Source organism: Centruroides sculpturatus, unplaced genomic scaffold (assembly GCF_000671375.1).
Source record: "Centruroides sculpturatus isolate CEXI.00-Female unplaced genomic scaffold, Cexi_2.0 scaffold525, whole genome shotgun sequence".
NCBI classification, from domain to species: domain Eukaryota; kingdom Metazoa; phylum Arthropoda; class Arachnida; order Scorpiones; family Buthidae; genus Centruroides; species Centruroides sculpturatus.
The window spans coordinates 160,409-180,547 of record NW_019384791.1 but is presented as its reverse complement, the minus strand read 5'-3'; the positions used below and the strand labels follow the sequence as shown (position 1 = coordinate 180,547).

The 20,139-nt window shown below is 30.2% G+C and overlaps 1 protein-coding gene across 3 annotated transcripts; it reads right to left on the bottom strand.

Annotated features, from left to right (window-relative positions):
* Window positions 1-200: 200 nt before the first annotated feature.
* Window positions 201-9,109, bottom strand: LOC111629321 (cytochrome P450 4c3-like). Of its 3 annotated transcripts, none has more exons than XM_023373207.1 (11): window positions 8,938-9,109; window positions 6,894-7,006; window positions 4,237-4,322; window positions 3,945-4,132; window positions 3,802-3,871; window positions 2,246-2,372; window positions 1,952-2,122; window positions 1,687-1,860; window positions 1,522-1,588; window positions 641-820; window positions 201-570 (listed from the first exon to the last, which is right to left on the bottom strand). In XM_023373207.1, exons 1-11 carry the CDS (start codon window positions 9,107-9,109, stop codon window positions 404-406), a joined length of 1,515 nt encoding a protein of 504 aa, XP_023228975.1. In that variant the 3' UTR covers window positions 201-403. The 3 variants fall into 3 exon arrangements, with proteins under 3 accessions (XP_023228975.1, XP_023228977.1, XP_023228976.1); XM_023373209.1 differs by lacking the exon at window positions 8,938-9,109 and adding an exon at window positions 7,168-7,994; XM_023373208.1 differs by having other exon boundaries at window positions 446-570; window positions 1,526-1,588.
* Window positions 9,110-20,139: the final 11,030 nt, after the last annotated feature.

Here is a 20,139-nt window from a genome sequence, read left to right as displayed (position 1 = left end):
TGTTTCAATTGAGAGAAAAATTTTAACCTTGTAAAATCTTATTAAATAAAAGCGACTTAAAGTTAAATAATTTTGCGGTAGAATTTATAATGAAAATTCACGTTTATATTGTAAAATTTGCATTTATATTTTTATAGATTATGAAATTACTTCCTTATAAATTGTAAATTAAATTACAATTCCATTATTAAACTTAATATAAACTTAATAATAATCTATAATATAATCACATACAGATTTTAAAATGTTATTATATAAGATCACACAATTGCATAGTCTAAAAGATTTCACAATAAAAATAATTAAAAATTTTTTTTAAACGATTTTTTCCTTATTTATTTTAAAAAGGAAAATTTAAATTAAATTTTAGAAAATAATACATTCCGTACATATATTTAAATTGTTATCGTTTTCTTTCTTTTAGTTTAATTTTCAGACCATATTTTGGTCTTAGTATCATCTCTCCAGTAATGGCGAGCTTCTTGATGTTATTTTCCATACTTTCTACCGTGTAGTGGCGAAATATATGACTAAGAATTACTTTTTCCTCCATTAAAGCTAACTTTTGTCCTATAAAAATATAATGTATTATAATTATCATCTATTTTAAATAATATTCAATGTGACAAACTGTACTTGCCTATACAGTTTCGTGATCCCGCAGAAAATGGAACGTAACTATAAGGATGGCGACCTTTACAGTTATCTGGTAGAAATCTATCCGGATTGAAAATATCAGGATTCGTAAATAAGTAAGGATTTCTGTGAAGTAGATAGGTATAAAGTATGCAAGTTGTTCCTTTAGGTATAATAAATCCATCTGAAAAAAATATTTTTGAAATTTTGGTTAAAAAATATGATATTTTGGATAATGTTTATGAAAAATTTGAGAACTGGTAGATTTCTGCTGCACATTTTCTAAGCATAGTTTCATTTAATGCCTCCAATAAGGATATTTTCAGCTTACGTTAAACATTTTCTAATATTAAGTACATAATGTTCTGCAAAAGGTAAAGGAGTCCCTTATAGAGTGCCATGAAAATTCATCGTTTTGATTTAGTGGGATACAGCAACGCGACTCATAAGCGATCTGTGAAAGAGATGTATCTCTCAGAAGGACTTTCTATGGGAAACTGGCTCCTATTTAGATGTTAGACACGTAAAGGAAAACTTCACGTGTCTCCCGTTGTGGGAAGCAAACCTGCGTCCAACTACCGGTGTTCAGGGGTTTTATCCACTTGGGCAAAAGAGTATCCAAGAGAGGTCTTCAATTCTTGTCATTCGTACTCGGATGGCTCTGAATAACGTGTAGTGTGCCCAGTCCCATGCTAACACAGAAATTATCTCCAGTGAAAGTCATTAACTGGAGATAATTTCGTACACACGTACACATTGGAAAGGAGGGTAGGTTGATAGCAACAGGCAGAAACCTGCCACCAAAAAATTAGATCTCGGATAATTTGAGATCATGTTCTTCAAAATAACTAGGAACCAATGAGTAATTTGAACAGAATTACTTACTAACTTTTACGTCTTCAGATAAGTCTCTAGACATCAAAGGGACAGAAGGAAAGAGTCGTAATGATTCCTGAAATTATAAATATTCATACACTCGCATATAATTGAAAAATACATAATAAAAATATCGAAATTTAACGAAATCTTAGAAATTATATTTAAATAAACCTTAATAACACATTCCAAATATTTTAAATTCTTAATATCTTCAATAGTAACATTTCTCTCGATGTCGTCACCAAAAATGTCATCAATTTCTTTCAGTAGTTTATCTTGAATCTGAGAATGATTTCCAAGTAAAAAAAGAGTCCAGGAAAGAGCATGTGCAGTGGTATCATGACCCTGGAATTTAAAACAACGAGAGCATCTTTGAGAAATTTATATCTAATTATTTTGTCTCATATTTATTCAAAATGACGATAAAGCAACTTGCAGCAAACATAAAGGCATTCACTTCTTCTAAAATGTCATTATCGGAAATTTTACTACCGTTTTCTTGATGATAAAGAAGTAAGTCAAGAAGAGCTAACTTTTTGCTTGAAAAAATATAGTTTTCTTCATCAACAAAAGTTCCACTGAAACTTGATTTTCTCTTTAGAATTATCTAGAAAATAAAAGAAAATTTTAGTTATAATTTGAAACTGTTTGTTTACTATTTTATACTGGTGTAGCTTGGTGCAATGTTTTTTGTCTACAACATTTATAGTATGATATGAACGTAATTTACTTCTATTGCAAATTCCTTAAGTTTGTCCATGGTATCTTTTGTTTGTTTGCCTTTTCTTGTCATATAAAATATTCTATCCGACCAATACCAAGGCCTTAAAATTCTGTAGGGAAACACTTCTCCGATTCTAAAAAAGTTTTAATTTCAATAAATTTTTAACTTATAGTAATAAGAAAACATTAAAAAATGAACAAATAAAAAATTACACAACAGTTTTTTATAAATTTAATAATATTTAAAAATTGTAATTTAATTTTTTGTGCGTTGAAATAATAGTACATTGTGTTAAAAATCTCACTTTAACTTTACTTTCCTCTTTCCTTACGCCTTTTAGAAATATTTATTTATATTTAAATATAAAAATCATATTTCTGTACTTATGAAAATCTATTTTATATAAAAATACTCTTAAAATTTCTTATTTATATACTTTTAATGTAAAATTAGTTTATTTTTATTTGATATTTTTAATGTTTATTAAAGAAAATAAAATAAAAAAAAAATAGTTTTTCATTAAATCAAATTAAATTAAATTTTAAAATATTACTAATTTAATAAATTAGTAAAATAATTAATTAAACAATAGCAATTCAATTCAAAACAATAAATTTACAAAATGTAGTGTGCAAATTATACAGAAGACGTAAACTAAACAAGTTTGTTAACAAAAGCCAGGAAATTAGCGATGTAAAGAAGATGAGAAAAATAATGTTGTATAATTAACGTAGAAAGGTAAGACCTTAGTTACAAAACTAATTGTGAAAATAATACAAAAATTTTACAAAGAACAAGTAAAATTCCAAAAATTAAGTACCGTAACATAATTAACAAAATGCATTAAACATTTTCTGAGAAATATCGTGGGTTCGCACCTCGTCCTAGCGAGATACGAACCCTCGACTGAACTCCCAGTATTCATGGAACGGAACCGCTTGGCCACTGGTGGGCCGAATAAGTTCTGCAAACTAATATTCTAACTGTCAAACTAATAATTTACAAATTACTACCGATTGCAAATATTAAACAATTAGTTTCCAAAGCATTTATTCCCTTAAAGCCACTGATATAATAATCACTTAGTTAGTGAAATTATTCCAAATGTTTTTGAATGTTAGTGAAATTATTCCAAATGTTTTTGAATTTAATATTTCCTTATTGCTTTTGTAACAGCTGTATATTCATGCACTAAAATAATGTTTTATTTATATTAATTATAAAAGCTATTACAGGGTGCACCATAAGTCATGCATTGTAACTGTAATGTAATGGGCTATTTCAGAACAATATTGATGATCGGGCAGAACAGTATCCAAGTGTTGGAAGATGGAAGAAGATTCTTGATATGGCTGATTTTGCAAGAAATGTGGAAAGATTAAATCTGCCGTCTGAATCTCCGTGTGCAGGAATATGGCAATCACATCGAAAATATCATTTGAACAGATATTATGCCTATGATGCCTGACATACGGGACACCCTGCATACTCAAATATTTCAATTTAGGTTAAATTTACATTAATGAATTTTTGCAAATTCTGAACGTATCGAAAATACTTACTTCACTATTCCATGCAAATATTGACAATCTTTATTTCTCATCGAATTTAATTGAATACCTAAAGTTGTTTCTGGAAAGATTCGATTATGTTTATTTTACGTATTTTTAAACGTTTTCTTTACAAGAATAAGTGAAAATTTTACCACAGACAACATCCAAAGCGCATCTACTCATATAAGGTATGATATCAACGGTCTTTCCATCAAATTCTCGCAAAACTTCTACTAAAATTTTCGCATTTTCATTTAAAATTGGGCGAAAATCGTCTAATATTCGAAAATGAAACGAATGAGTTAAAAGTTTTCTTCTCGTTCTCCATTTTGATCCGTTGCTATAAATTATACAATTGCCACATTAGTATATAGCATAAATTATAATAAATCATTGATTTTAATTTACACATGTTTAGAAATAACATATAAAGCATTCTAATACCTGGTTAACAATCCTTCCATCAACCAAGGTTTCAAAAAGTCGTAACCGAACTTTTTTTCTATGTTAGTATTGCTGTTTAAAACTGCCTGCAAATTAAATTAAACTTTAATTTTCAAGTTATCTAATACAAGTACACTATTTATGTAAAAACTCATTGTCCGGCATCTTAAAAATTACGAGATCTTGCTTGAAATTCATGTGATTACAAAAGTAGGTCATTGGAAAATCATTGCAATAGATGAAAAGTTTCTTATAGATATAAAATATTAAAATTTCTCGAATATTTTCGAGAAAGTACTCAAGAATTTGTAATTTAACATAATACAAATCTTAAATCTCTATTTTTTTATTTAACTTTTTACAAATCAGAATGTGTCTTCCAGTTCAGGGACGGTTTAGAGACGACAGATAAGAGTAATAGATAGGTCATAGCTGTTTTTACGGTTTTTGAGTTATTTATAAGTGGCATACGTTGATTTGACAAAACGAATAATTCGGCAATACTCTGGAATCATAAATTGGTGGGAAATCCATGTTTCACCTGAACTATATAGTCTATTAATACAGCCAAATCTGTGAACAATGGCAATTGATGGGAACATAAAAATGAGCACCGTTTAGAAATAGCCACAATTGGGAGATAGCCATTACTGGAAATTCAACTGTAATTAATTTTGTGTTTAAAAAAGATCACAATCTTTATGGTAATTTTTAAATACTTGTTTTATTTCTTTCTAGATAAAGAAATCCTTGAAATATCTTTATGTTGAAATTAAAACCAAAGTAAACAAATAATTGCCAATAACATCTAACACATATTCCTATAAATGAGTAACTTGTTTTTGATTCTCATACATTAACGAGAGAAGAAGCAAAGGGTTATCCATTTTGAATTATCAGTTTAGATAAAGAATAGTGTATTTAACGAATCCCTATAAACAGGGACGTCTGGCAATTGTAGGATGGAGATAATTCTACAATAGTCTAATTATAACTTTTAAAAAAATAGAGGAAGAGTAAAAAAGAAGCATTTTAATTTTATTCATGAGAGATCTAAAATTATCAGATAGAATGGTAAGTAGGCCTAATAATGCTTCTTATCAGCAGGTAGTTTATAACTTGGCTTTAATAATGTTAAAAATAAAGGTATACTATAAGTCAGTTTCATTAGAACTAAAATTTTAAAAAAGAAAAATTTTTAATATAAGTTTATTAAGTAATGGAAGAATAGGATAGAATAAAAATCATTTTTAAATAAAAAAGTTTTAAATGATGGGATTAGGGACTAAGAAGAAGAAATACTGACAGATTGCTTTAATTAAAATGATCTGTGGGTGGGAAACTTGTTTCAACTGTACACAGTAGCAACCTTGTAGACCTTGACAGAAGGATTTTATATCACAACACTAACAATATAGATAGATGTAATATACAAAAATGACATTAAAATGCAACCAATTTAATATTTCATCATACTAAATGAAGATTTTCATCCTTGAATATAAAAATGCAAGTGTCGCTTCGGAGAAGTAATAATTAAAATATGAGTTGCTTGTTTCTTTATAACATTTCCTGAAATCAACTGCTGAGAGAGGTTAACAGATACAAATAACCTGAATCCGAAGAGACTCAGAGCTTATAAAAAATTATAATTGATTGTAACTTTCATCATATTTTCATAATTTTTGCTAATTTTAAATAAAATAAATCTGCGTTTTTCATTACCTAAATTAGTCCCAATTTAGGTGTTAGCCACGTGTGGAAAATCCGAAAAACCTCACGTGGCCGGCCTATTGGGGAGACACGAACCAACAACCAATATTCTCTGGTTTTATCAATTCGGCCACTCGTGAGCTAAACATAAAATGAGATGATAGATTTAAGAAATAAAAGATTCAATAGAATCATGATCATCCGCGGAAAATCTTTCAAGGAAAAGAAATCTTTGAGACAAATAATTATTCAATACATCAAGTAAACTGTATTTTTATTTAATTACAGTATTTAATTTTTGGGGTGTTTTTCACGATTATAAAAAATACAGTGCTGCATCAAAGCGTCCCACAGGTCGAGTGTGTAAGGTTATATAATCAATTTTACCATAATAATTTGTGTAATTTTTTACTCGATCCTATGGAGGATCAATTGCCTGGTTTGTTCCCTCAGCGGATAACCATGAATTGAATAATATAATTTGTCAAAAAGTAAAAAAAAAATCTTTAGATGCTAATTACAAATTATTAATTGATTTAGAGGATTGAATAAATGAAAAAACAATTTCTGGAAATTGTAGAAAAGAATGAATAGAAGAGTTGAAAAGAATAATATTGTGCTCCGACAATCATGATAATAATTGCATTCTCGGAAAAATTATTCAACAATAATATTACGAAAGTTTTAAGCAGAAAAGACTCGCGGATGTTCTTGACTAAAAACAAAATCTATAAAAATATTAAAACGGACTAAAGCTTCACTTCACTTTAAACAGACACTTCAAATACATAGGTAAACAAAGGAAATTTGTAATACAGAAATTACATCGTATATAAAATATGACTGGCAATTTTTGGCGTGACATGAATTTAAATTCACCTAAATTAAAATTCAAACAATTATATATTAAAAAAATTATAAATTAATTATAAATAGACACTAACCTGAAAGCTGTCCGACGAGAAACAAATTACCAAAGGTCGTAAGCCGATATAAAGTCTTACTATTCCATAACCAAAAAACATTTTGCATGTATTATATAAACCTTTAAATAAAGCTGAAAATTAAAAAAAGTAAGAAGTAATTATAATTAGCCTTCATTTTTCTAAAAAACTTGCTATCAATAAAATTTATTTGTTAAACATGTTTTATTTATTGCTGTCAGAATCAATGTCACCATATTGTTAATCTTACGTTAAGAATTACTCAAGTGCTTACTGACAGATCTTTACAATAGAAAAATAATCTTGATTAATTAATTTCAGTTATATTTTTTCTTTTGAAAATGTTTCATTGTGATAAAATGCAAATGCCATCAGAATAATTTGAAATAATGGAATTATACTTCTTAAGGTTGGATTGATGCTAGAATTGCCGGATTTGGTTTCCTGCTGTAATGATAACGAAAACCATTGCTTACAGTTACGATAGTAGAGTAACCGATTTGTACTATTTAATGTTTCTGACGATTTCTCGATAGATAAATCTATGCCATTCAGCTGCTTGGATAATTGAGGCGTTTAAAACCTTATTGTACTGCGCTGAAGGACCCGCAGGAAGTTTTTTTTTCAGGTGGTCTATCCCAAATACGTCGGGCTTCATCTCTCGCCGCCCTCACGTTAGGCACTAAGTGCCAAGAGTGCAGAAAAAGTCAAAAATAGTCTGATCGAGTTTTGATGATAATACAATTTTCAAAAGAAGTGAAAAATTTCAGTGAAATTCTAGTCGATAAAGCAAGAAATGGGGACGATTTTGCCAAATTATTATTAAAAAAAATCAATCCTCTAACGCGTAGTTTAATAAGTAAAGTCTCCAAAGGTTCATTTTAATCTCTTCGGTTATGCACGCAATCTCCAGCAGTTGCCGTTAAAACTTTAATGCTTTTTAATGGAAAAATCTTATTCTCAAAAATTCTCGAAGACGGAAGTAGATTGAATCAAACAGGTTTTCCCTGTTAGAATAGTATTTAATTATTCTATCAACGTATGACTCAGGATTTCGAAAATCGAACTTATTAATTTTCTACAAATTTTCTATGGTTTTAAAAATTCGTTTTAAAAATTAACTCACAAAATAACATATTTTTTGAATTTGAATTTATACACTATAATCTATATAAATATATATGTTTGGTTAACTGATTTTCGGACAAATTTACATTTTATTAAAATATATAACAAAGTTTTAAATATACTTGTCCAAAAATCAGTTAACCAAAAATATTTATGATTATTAGAAGATAGTAAAATGATCAGAACTGATATGAGGACATGGTAGAGTGATGCCCCTTTGTCCCTTAGCAGACCCCTTTTTGGCATTTTGTTTTTCTTTAAGAAATAAAATACTTAAAATGTTTCTTTATTAATAAAAAGCTATCTTAAAGATTTTATATTAGTAAACATAACATTAATTTTATAAGTGCTGGAAACACTACGGGCACTTAAATTTCCTTTATTCCCAGGAAGAAACCCCTACCTCCCCTCTCTCGACGATCCTGAAAATGGTTTAAATGTACATTTTCCATACGTTAAATTTAACATAGATAATCTTATTTTCAACGGTCTTTTTCTAAGACCGTTGAAAATAGTTGTAAAAGTTTTCACTCGAAAAATTACAATAAAACTAATTTTCTTTAAAAATAGTTAACTAATTTTTGGGCTCGCCCTTTATATTAAAATATACTTAGCAAATTGTTAATAATTAAATTTGTAACTTACCGTGTCTTTTTTAAATTATTTTTTACTTCACAACAGGGTGCATAGATAGACACTGGGCGTTTTTAACATCACTCTTTATTCCTGAAAAAAGAGTAATGTTAAAGATGCTCATTGTCTACCTATGCACACTGTTGTGAAGTAAAAAATAATTAAATATGTGTTCTCGAAAAAAGCTTTAAAAGTTTTCGAATATAAAAATCATATTTAAATAAATATTTATTTTTAAAACATAATTTTTAAGTGAAATCTAAGAAAAATTAAATCAACTTACCGACATTTGTATCCTGAACTGACAAAAAGACACGGATCATATACAAATTTTGGATAATTGGATGAATCTTGAATCCCGGCAAATCGCGTTTATGGTTATTTTGTTTCTTACGAAACAAATATTTTATTAACCAAATAAGAAAAAAGCAGTAGACCAGTATCCACCAAAACATCTCTGATAAATGCGTAGAATAGTTTATTTTCGGAATATTTTATTAAGTAAATTGTGATTTCATTGGTCACGACAATCTCAAGGACTATGCGTTTTTTCCAAATAATTGTTCAAAGAATATATGCTTCTTTATTCTACTAAATTAAAGAATAAGCTTAATATTCGAGTTTAAAAATCGAGGAAAATTCATAAATTGTATATTTATTTATATAGGAAATAATTAGTATATTTCTAGAGTCAATTTTTATTTATAAATTTTATGAAATTCAATTGATTGCTAACTTTTTAGAAATTAATTTATCTCAGCATTTAATGAAATATTAAAATTTTTTAATAACTTAAAAAGTTTTAATTATGCTTAGAGACATTTTTGATTAAAAATAAAATGTACGTTCTAACTTATTTTATTTAATTGTTAAGATAAAAATGAAGACATAATACATCTCCAGATTTCCTTAATTAATTTTTAAATAATTTAAATAAAATTTACATTTAATTTAGGCTTAACCTTCTTAATAGACTACGTTTACACACTTTCCTCGTGTATTTAAAAACTTACATATTCTACGAAAAACTTTATTGTTACATTTAACGTATAGAAGATAAACTTTTGTTGTGTTTTGTTTTTTCTTATTATTCTTATTATTATTCACGAAAACATTAGTTATATTCTTATTAACACATAAAATGCCAAAATATAGGTCAATACAATATCATACTGGGCTATGCTCCTTTTTATGGATAAAATAGCACGGATATTATAGCCATTTAATATAAATTTATCTGTATTTTTCTCAATTTTTAGGCATGTTGTGGAATTGAAACAAGTGGCTTAAATGATTGTTTTTTTCTTATGATGTTATGCCAACTTGTACTGTACGTCCATCAGACTTTGATTTCAACAGAGCTTCTATCATGTTCAAGATTGCATAAATGAACTGATAAAAATCTATGATAAATACAGTGATAACAAAATAATACACCTACTTATTTTCCTTTACTTTTTATGTTTACTGAAAGAAAATGATTGTTTCTTGAATATTTGTTTTTGTGTTTTATATATATTTGCGATATTGTACTTCCATTTTCAAAGACCCTGTTCTACCCATTTCTATTACGTTTATACAGCTAGCGTGTTGCTCCAAAGCAACACAGTACAGAGATAAATGTATAGACTGAGTGAATTTCTGGGTGTGTTGCATAATTGCAACACATTGCGTTTAATGCGTTAGATCAGAATATACAGCCGCTCCACACCATTTCTTACCATTCGTTAAACGAAGAGCTTAATCGTTTTTATTTATTCTAGACAAAGAAAAGGCCTAATAGAAACTCTAACTCGATAAACTTTGTTTTAATTTCTATCTCTTACATGTTACAGAACTTAAAAATTCAATCAGCATGAAAAATTGTTATTCTGGAAAATATCTTTCTTATTTCCATTAAATATATACAGTATTATGTTTTTGATTTATAGAGCAATATGATTTAAAGTAAATAACTTTTTAGCACTACATGATTTTTCAAATTTACAATATTCAAGATGATCTATAAATCGTGTAATCGTTATATCTAAATAATTTATTTTATTATAATTCTCGGTTTCTTGGGTGAATTTAATAATTGAATTAATCTTATTGGCTTGTTTCAATATTTGAATAGTTGTCGTTATTACACTATTAGGCCTATATGTAATCACTGTGCCATCAACATACCTTGCAAAAAATATAATGCCCTTTAGGTTTGATAAAGTTTTGTCCACATCTAACATATAGATTTCTGTTAATTTCGGTCCAATTACTGAACCCATGGAAATCCCATTAGTTTGGCGTTAAACGTTCTCTTTTACTGTAAAATACTTATTAGCCAGTGCAAAACTAATTAAATCCCCGAAATAATTTGAAACTCCATACTTACATAGACTCTGCATAATCATATCATTATTGAAGAAGGGTACATCGATGTTATATCTAAGCTTATTAACTCATATTCAGGCAAAATTTCTTCTTTTTTTAATTTTGATATTAAATCGTCTGCATTTTTTACGCTGTATTCTGAATTTGGAATAACCTGTAACGACTTTTTAATAAATACTTCTAAACTACATAATAACGTAAACTTAAAATCAATAATTGGTAGGCGTTTATTCTGTTTATGTGTTTTAATGTTCTAATGTTTAATTTAGGAATCCTTACGTTTTCTCTAGGGAGTATTTATTTACTTTAATGTATTGAAATTATAATGCATATAATTATAAATTATAATGAAATTTGATGTATTATAATGCACCTGGGAAACTTTTGTCGAATATATAGATGGAAATTCGTAATGGTAACCTGTGATGGAATATTGTCGGAGTTTGAAGTGTATGCTAAAAACCCTACTGAGGAAGCTTAAATTTTTTTGGCGAAATGCATTTAGGAAGTCTGAAAGTGTAATAAAGTGCTTCTCTGCAATCTCACCCCGTATATTAGAGAAGATTAGCAAAATAGTGAGTGACCTTCCTGTAATCTACTTTTTTAGAAAAGTAGTACTGAAGTGGAAACCAGCAAGATTATAATAATTATTATAACTTGATACTCATTATTTACTTAAACACGCATTAATGGTTTTATTTGTTTTTTTATAAAATATAATTTAATCTTAATAAAATAAGAAAAGAATGAAAAAATCGATGCAAAATTAATTGATTTAATTAATTAAAATGTCTTCTTTGTTGTGAATTTATTTAGAATTTTAGAAAATTCATGTTTTTATGTCATAAAACTTTATTTTCCTTCAAATAAATATTTTTAAAACTTCCAGAAATCAGACAGTAACAGATTATGAGTTTACGTAAGAATAAAGAAAGGTTACTTTTTGTTGTCAAGCAACTTTTTCATAATATATTTGCCTATTACATGCCACATACCTCGATAACGATCTCTAATGAACGTTTATGTGAATGTATTGCGAAGTAAAAACTGCTTTAAATAGCAACGATAAAATTTTACAATTTTGATACACAGTACTTGAAAATAAGATTTTTAGTCAAAGTATATAATTAATTTTTGTCCAAGTTTTTAATATTAAACAGGTTTAATTTATGCCACACTAATGTGCGTATACGTGATATAATAATATTTGAATTATTGATGGCTTAATTAATGATAATTACGAATTTTTGCTAGCAAAGTCATTTTATTTTCTAGTTGAAATAAATATTCTGAAAAATATTATTACCAAAATTGTTGTTAGCAAATCTCTTTAATCGTCTATTGATATCTGTGAGCACTGAAGTATGTGCCATTCGTGCATCGCCATGAAGTATGTACGAATGGCACATATTTCAAATACTAATAGGGGGTGAAGATTCTCCGTGTTTAGCAGGTTATGTAATGTTTTTAACACCGATGACGTGATATATAACGCAGTAATTTATTTACAATCAGCGCAACACAAACTTCATTAAGCTTTAGTAGACTTGCTGATAAATTTATTATAGGAAATGAGTTCAAAATATTTTACGACAACACAGTATACAGAATGTTCACTCTTTACTAATTTATGTAGTTGTGAGACTAATCGGGGGTAGGACGTTTACGAGTTCTTGACTCTCCTACCTCTTACTCGACTCAAGACCTTGAGGTCCGTTCTCGCTTGTCTTAAGGATGGAAAAAAGGTTTAGGGAAAAGTATCGTTAGATTCTTTCTCCCGTCAGGATCTGACACCAATCTATCATTTTCTTAGCGAATAGATACGCGTTTAATTTGAGGAGGAATTATCACGAGCGATCTCATCGAGGACTTCGGGTTCAGTATGGAGATGATAATGTTCGAAGAAACGCACACCAATCCAAGTTCATTAACATTATACCCGTTTATTGTTGAGCATTTTTACATAGATGATTAATTAGGGAATCGAGGTTACAGTTACCTCTCGGGATCTTCAATCCGTATAATTCATAGGCTTCGGGTCTGATAGAGGACAAAATATAAATTAGTCGCGACCCTAACCGCGCGTTGGAAATATTCAAGAGAGAGCTTACATATCCTCGCGAGTGGAATAAATACCTCTAGTTATAATGTTGATGTCGGGTTGATCCGAGTTCTCGTTCTTCCCAGGTTCGTAATTCAGTCCAAAATTCGTATTCGAAGTTCAAAGTCGTACTCAAAGTCAGAATTGTAAAGTCTATCGAAGACGGTGGCGACGAGAGGCAGGTAATCCACACACACACAGTATTGAAAAATAATTTTTCCCCTCTGTGTCGTCATCGCACTTGCCTTTTATATATATGGGGGCTCTCTTCTCGAGATTTCCCATGTACGTCACAGGTGATGATCTTCTTTGACCAATGGTGGGCGAAGTGACAAAATTATGACGCAACAGTTAACTCATCTTCTACAAGGAAGTATTTTCGTGGGAACGGAGTTTTATGAGCGATTTTTATGAGAAAATTTGTCGGTTGTTTTTCTCTTTCTGAGTTAACCCTAACTTTTATAAAATCGTTTTGGTTTCGAAGCAAAAACAGTAGATGAAAATGAATAAAAATATTCGAATCTTAAATCTGGGCCCTCACATAGTGATACTTGGTAAACCTGTCGTTGATTTAGTCGGGCCGTCGACTTTCTGCAATATAGGAAGTGTAGGAAGTTGACCATCGGTGGCCGACTCTGCCGAGTAGGTTGCTCGTAAACCGAGTTATTATACGCAAACCAGAGCAAATATGGCGTTCAAAGTTTGGTATTGTTCGTAAACAGGGTCGTTCGTAACCCGAGGTTTGACTGTACTTCTGAATATAGTAAAACGCTCGTTAGTTGTAATTAACAAATAACTATAATTTGTCTATTTTAATTATAATTTATTTAATTAAAAAAATATTAAATTACTGTATAATTTTTCGAATAAATTTGTTCGAGTTATACGAAATCCGAGTTACTGCATTTTTTTTCTATTATTTAAGAATTAATAAGAATAAAAAATTAGGTTAAAAGACGTTATTAATTAATTCATTGCAAAATTTATATATCTCTTGTATGCGCTGATGAATAAAACATTTTTATTTATCCTTTGGGGTAAATTTGCCATGATGAATTCATTATTGGCTCTTAGTTTTTTATGCTACGACTTTTATTTATAAATTAATTATGTGCTTTTTATTGGCGAAGGTGCTTGTCTCTCTAAAAAAGCATTATAATTATCAATCAGAAAAAATACATTTATACATTTTTTAAAATTAATAATATTACTCAAAAAGAAAAACTTTTAAATGTTTATAAAATAACGTTTTTTTAATAGTACAGAAAATATTATCTGTTGGCCGAATACTTAAGTCGTCGGCCTACCACTCTAGACCTGGAGGATCTCGGATCGAATCCAAACAAGCAATCCACGAAGTTTTCGTGAGCAGTCTGACTCTCACCACTTAGTCGTTCCCTTGTGAGCCTGGTCGGACCAATAATGAGTATTATTTAAAGATCTTTTATTGCTCACAGGCAAATTAAACCTTAAAAAAATCCTTCAGCTTTTAATCACGTGCTGGCTATGTGAAGTTTTTCGAATTTTTCTTCACACGCTTATGACACGTAAACAAAGTCCAGTTTCCAATAGGAAGTCTTCCCATGAGTTGCGTTGCAGTATCGCATCAAAACCAAACCAATTTTTCAGCTGTAATTTATTTATTATTCAGAAAAAGTAATTGACCTTTTACTAATATTTTTAACATCACCTTCTAGAAATTTAAGGTCGGCAACATTTTACCCGTTAATTATCATTAGCAAAAAAAACTTCATAATAAACGTCATAAATTTTTTATAGCCAATTTATCTACAGTATGTTAATTTGATATCATAATTAACGTGAATAAGATTTCTAAAATTAAAATAAAGGTTTATTCATAATTTAGAATTCAATACAAGACTTTAGAATCAGCCTCGGTATGATTTTATTACACTAGATCTGACTGCAAATTAGATCATTTCTGTTTATTTATGCATCATGCAAACTAGCATTTTATTTATTTATTTATTAAAGCTATTCAAACTGTTATAACTTTGAAGCATCATACTGTATAAATATAAGAAAAATTCGTAAAGAAACAAATTGCTAAATATTTCTACGAAACAAGCAAAAGTCCATGTGTGAAGTCAAGATTATGGAAGAGCGAAAAGTTATTTTCTACTTTCTAGTATTGCAGTTGATTTTACAAAATGAATATTTTATGAAGTGACGACATGAGAAAAAAATTTTTGCTAGCAAAAAATAAAAACATTTTGACCTTATCCCAAGACAGAGATATTTTGGGATAAACTGTCCACTGAGTAAATAGGCAAATTTTGGGTAGTTAAAATTTCTTCAGATGATCGAAGAACATGATTTCAGGCGTTTCAGGCGTTACAGAGGTGGAGAAATTCCACGTGGCCAGCCCGTCCGAGCGAGGTGCAAACCCATGGCCGAATTCCTAGTGTTCAGGGTACGAAGACCGTGGGCTGATTTACTAATGTGTTTTCCTTCGGCCCTCTATTCATTCTCAAAAGTTTTGCTTTTCCATTTTAGTTTTATTTGTTCCTAAAGACACAAACAAAGTATATATATAAATCATATAGATAATTGATAGATAAGCCTACTGACAAGTCAAGGCATTCACGCAACAAGTATTGCTTTATTATATAGATTTGTGATAACTGATACGGTGTTTACAAAGTAAACACCGTATCAATTATCACACTTGAAACTATAACTAGTTTTACTTGAAACTATAACTAGTTTTTAACCGGTTCTAAAAAATGCAGCCTCTTAAATTATCAGTGATAATTCAAAATGCATTTTTATGTATAAACACACTTTAAATAAATGTTCATATTTAAATGAATAATTATTATTTACTATTTGCAAATTTCACTAAAATTTTCTACAGTGATTACTTCAAATAATTTTTAAAATTAGTTTAACAAAGAAAATGTATAGATACACTGTACGTATTTAAATAAATATTCAGAAAATTTATTCTTAACATCAAAAATAAATTTTTATTCAAAGTTTTCATTTATACGCGTAAAATAAATATCAACTAGCAGATGGGCATGGCGTTGCTCGGGCAAAAAGTAAAAACAGCAAAGATTAAGATTATTAGATTAGTTCATAGGCCTACTTCTAACCCTTCTATTATATTATATTACACAGTATTATAATATTTGATTTAGCCTATTTAACTGCAAAGGTTATCTTACGTAAGGGTTTATCTCACCGAGTGCCCAATCTAATACATTTAACAAATTTTTTTAAAATTGTGTATAGTAGAAGAATAAAGAATTTTTAAAATGTGTTCGATAGGGTACTTGGTGTGATTAAACCCATACGTAACATAATCTTTTTGTAGTTATATAAATCAAATACTATATATGGTTTTCGTTTTAATATGTTTGTTATATTAAAGAGTTCGGTCATTTTAGCCTACCATTGTCACGTTTATCACGATGGTACGAAATGGTATAAATTTAATGGTCAAGTAGACAAAAATTGAAAATATAATTTAAATTTTCCAGATATCGTAACATTTTTCTAATGTTAGCTCTAAGAAACCACTTAATACGAGATTAACGGCGAGCACAAAATATGATTTATGTAGTCTAATTTTCCTATTCGAATGCTACAATACCGCTTGTCCAATAGAAATTCGGGTCTGTTGCGAAATGGGTTTACTATTAATATTTGAAAGGTGATTCGTATTGGATGCATTATGATGGCCCTGCACGTAATCTAAAAAGAAATTTTCTTTCGAATAAGATATTTGAAATTACTTCAGGTGTTTGACAGGCCCTCCCAAACACCTGAACACACCAAACACCAAAGGCCTGTCAGGTGAATACGGAGCTTGTGGAACCGTATTTGTTGAATTTTTGGCCACAATTCACTAACAATAAAAACAGAAGGTGAATTATCTTCCTGCAAAATCCACGCGTTTTCTCGCCACAAATCGGGTTGTTTTCTACGAATTCCTTTACGTAAACGACGCAAAATACTCAAATAATATTCTTTGTTGACAGTTTGAGCCAGTGGAAATAAATTCGTGATGCACAACACTGCGAATAGCGAAAAAAAAAAAAAACAATCAATACAGCTTTGATTTTTGACTGACTTTGACGTGGTCTTTTAGGTTTCGTTTTACCTTTCAACACCATTCACTCGATTGTTGAGCGTTTTCGGTGTCAAAAGGCATGGATCCACGTTTCATCACCCGTAATGATGTATTTTACGAACGATTCGCCTGAAGAGAGCATTCCTGGGCTACTCGAACAAGTTTTTATTTTTGGAAAAAATTAAACGTTTTTGAGACGATTTCAGAAGCGACGTACTGCAAGCCTAAATGATCTTTTAAATTTCTCGACAAGTTCAAATGACACTGGAACATGTTCAAAAATGTCTCTAATTGTTAAACAACGATCATCGACAGGGCCGGATCATCGCATAGACAAATGAGACAAATGTCTAGGGCCCGGTCAAACTGTATATTTTGAAAAGATTTGTAAGTAAGGTAGTTTACTTTTCTGTTGGACAACTGTATATAATAAACAAATATATATTGCTTTTTATATGGTTATTATGAATTCTAAAATCTAAAGAAAATGCGTATTTATGTTCTTATGTGGGAGGAGGCCAAGTAAGAATGTCTAGGGCCCCAAAGTGGGTTAATCCGGCCCTGATCATCGACAACTAAATCTGATTCGATCGACATGTTTGTGATCAATTGAAGTGGGTGGTCTACTAGAGCACGGTTCATCTTCGAAGCGTTCTCTGCCTTCCTCGAACATTTTGTACCACACAAAACTTCTTGTTTTTGATAGACTATCGTTACCGAAGGGTTTTGTAACATTTCTAACATTTTTGTAGCAGTAGTACCGTTGCGAAAATAAACTTTAATGCACATTCTTTGCTCAATTACACTTGACATTTTGAAAAATTGCTGGCGCAAAATTCTTTACACATAAAACAAGCGTTTATTTACCAACGAAAACAGACGGTGACATAAGGATTGCTGCTAGATTTTGATGAAAGTCGTGCCAAATGACTCAAAAAACGACAACGGCGCCCTCTAGCACGCGCGCAGTTTAAATGATTCATTCCTGATACTTTTTGGTCACAATAGGATAGTGTTGGTGGCACGGTTGATAGCATTGAGACCAAACTGGGTATGCTGAGAGATTGTTTCCAGTCACGCTGCATATTGATTTTGCTGAATATTTTTATTTTTTATGGTTTAATGTAAAGGAAAAATACAATGTTTAATACAAATTGTTTACAATGAGCACATAAGTGAAGACACTTCTATCACAATCTTCTAATGGACACCTTGTTTCGGGAAATGTAAAATTTATTTAGATTAAATTAGAAATTCTTGTAATGCTCTCTTCTGTCACATATCGTGACTTCTGCCATGTGAAAACTGCTAGCATTTTCCAAAATAGTTCTATAGAGAGAGGACTTAGAGAGTAATCAAAGAAAAACACTCAACAGCTCAAACTGTTGAGTTTCTGCGGAATGTATAAAGCAGCCATTAAATCGTTTTCTATTTTCCTCATTATAAAATCGTAGTGCCAATCAGAGACATAAATATGTGAGGATCCTAATCCAGACTTTCCGGGTATATCCTAATAAATAACTGTCAACTTTCACACCTGGGAGAAAAACATCTGTTAAGTTCTCAGTCCTGACAACGATGCTTTCTCATCACCTCTTGACCTAATATCTCGATTTCAACAGTTCAAAATATAGAACAGAATAACAAAGTAAGGGAGTCGTCACCAGTTCCTCGATCGGACCACTCAAGTTTTTCCTGTGCTAAAATATTCGAGTAACCTCGCCTTTGAATATATCCCAGCCTTTGGATACCTCCTCGCCTAATATCTATTTAACTAAGAACTGTGGAAATAAGAACTCTCGTCCAGAACTGTCTTCTTTTGTGTCCGACTGACTTGCAGCAGATCAAGATTTCATAAAAGGAATTTATCAAGCTAGCATATTTAAAATCGAAATGTTGTATGGACTATAATTACGCATTAAATAGTTGTTACGTTAACCCGTCTCTGAGTAAGTCACTTCCGGTGTGCTGTCTCTCCCTCCATCCCGAATCCGTTCGCTCACACATGCGATCGTTCGCGCGAGAACACAACGGTTTCTGTGTCTGTCTATAAAGACACAGTAGTGTCAGTCCTGACGAAACTTGTCATTGCGATCTTCGTCGACGCGATGTCGACTCTTCGGTCACGTGGTGCCGAAGTATAGGAAGGCCCTTCGGCATTGTCACTAATACAATACGATTTATAATAATAACTTCTCGCATAATTCGAGATTTATTAATACCCACAGTACAGAAAGAAACAAAAATAAAAAAAAAGCAAATACCTGAATATAATAAATCAAAGTAACAAAAGTATTATATATATTTATTTATTTCTATTCTTACTCGAAGGACAGGTGTAATAATAAGAAGATTGATCATTACCTGTCTTTTCATACTTCTGATTGATTTGGTTAATATAGTACAGTAGAACCTCGATTATCCGTACCTCGATTATCCAGGTTTTAGATTATCCCGATTGTTGAAAATAAACCAAAATTTTACGAATTTGCTGATTTGCACTTGTTGAATTACGATACTGTTTATGTACGTGATGAAATGAATAACTTTTTTTGTTTCAACAACGTCTCACCCAGCACAGTGGTCGTAAATTTTTAAATATATTTTGCGTCATAATAAAAATATAATTTGACATACGTATTTATAAATAATTTATATTCAAATTACATCATTTCTATGACCAAGGTCGGCGTATGGGCAACGTGGGCCACCACCTATGCCTCGCGGTCCGAAGGGCCTCACGCCTCCGAAGGTTTATGCATTATTTAAAAGCCGCGAACGCAACGAAAAAGTTTTAGTCGTCATAAAACGATAAATAGTTTGTCAAATTTTTATTTATAAAAATGCCGTTTCAACTGCTTTTTATTTTATAAAATCCGTCTTCTTGCGCCACCAGAGGGCCTTTTAAACAATAG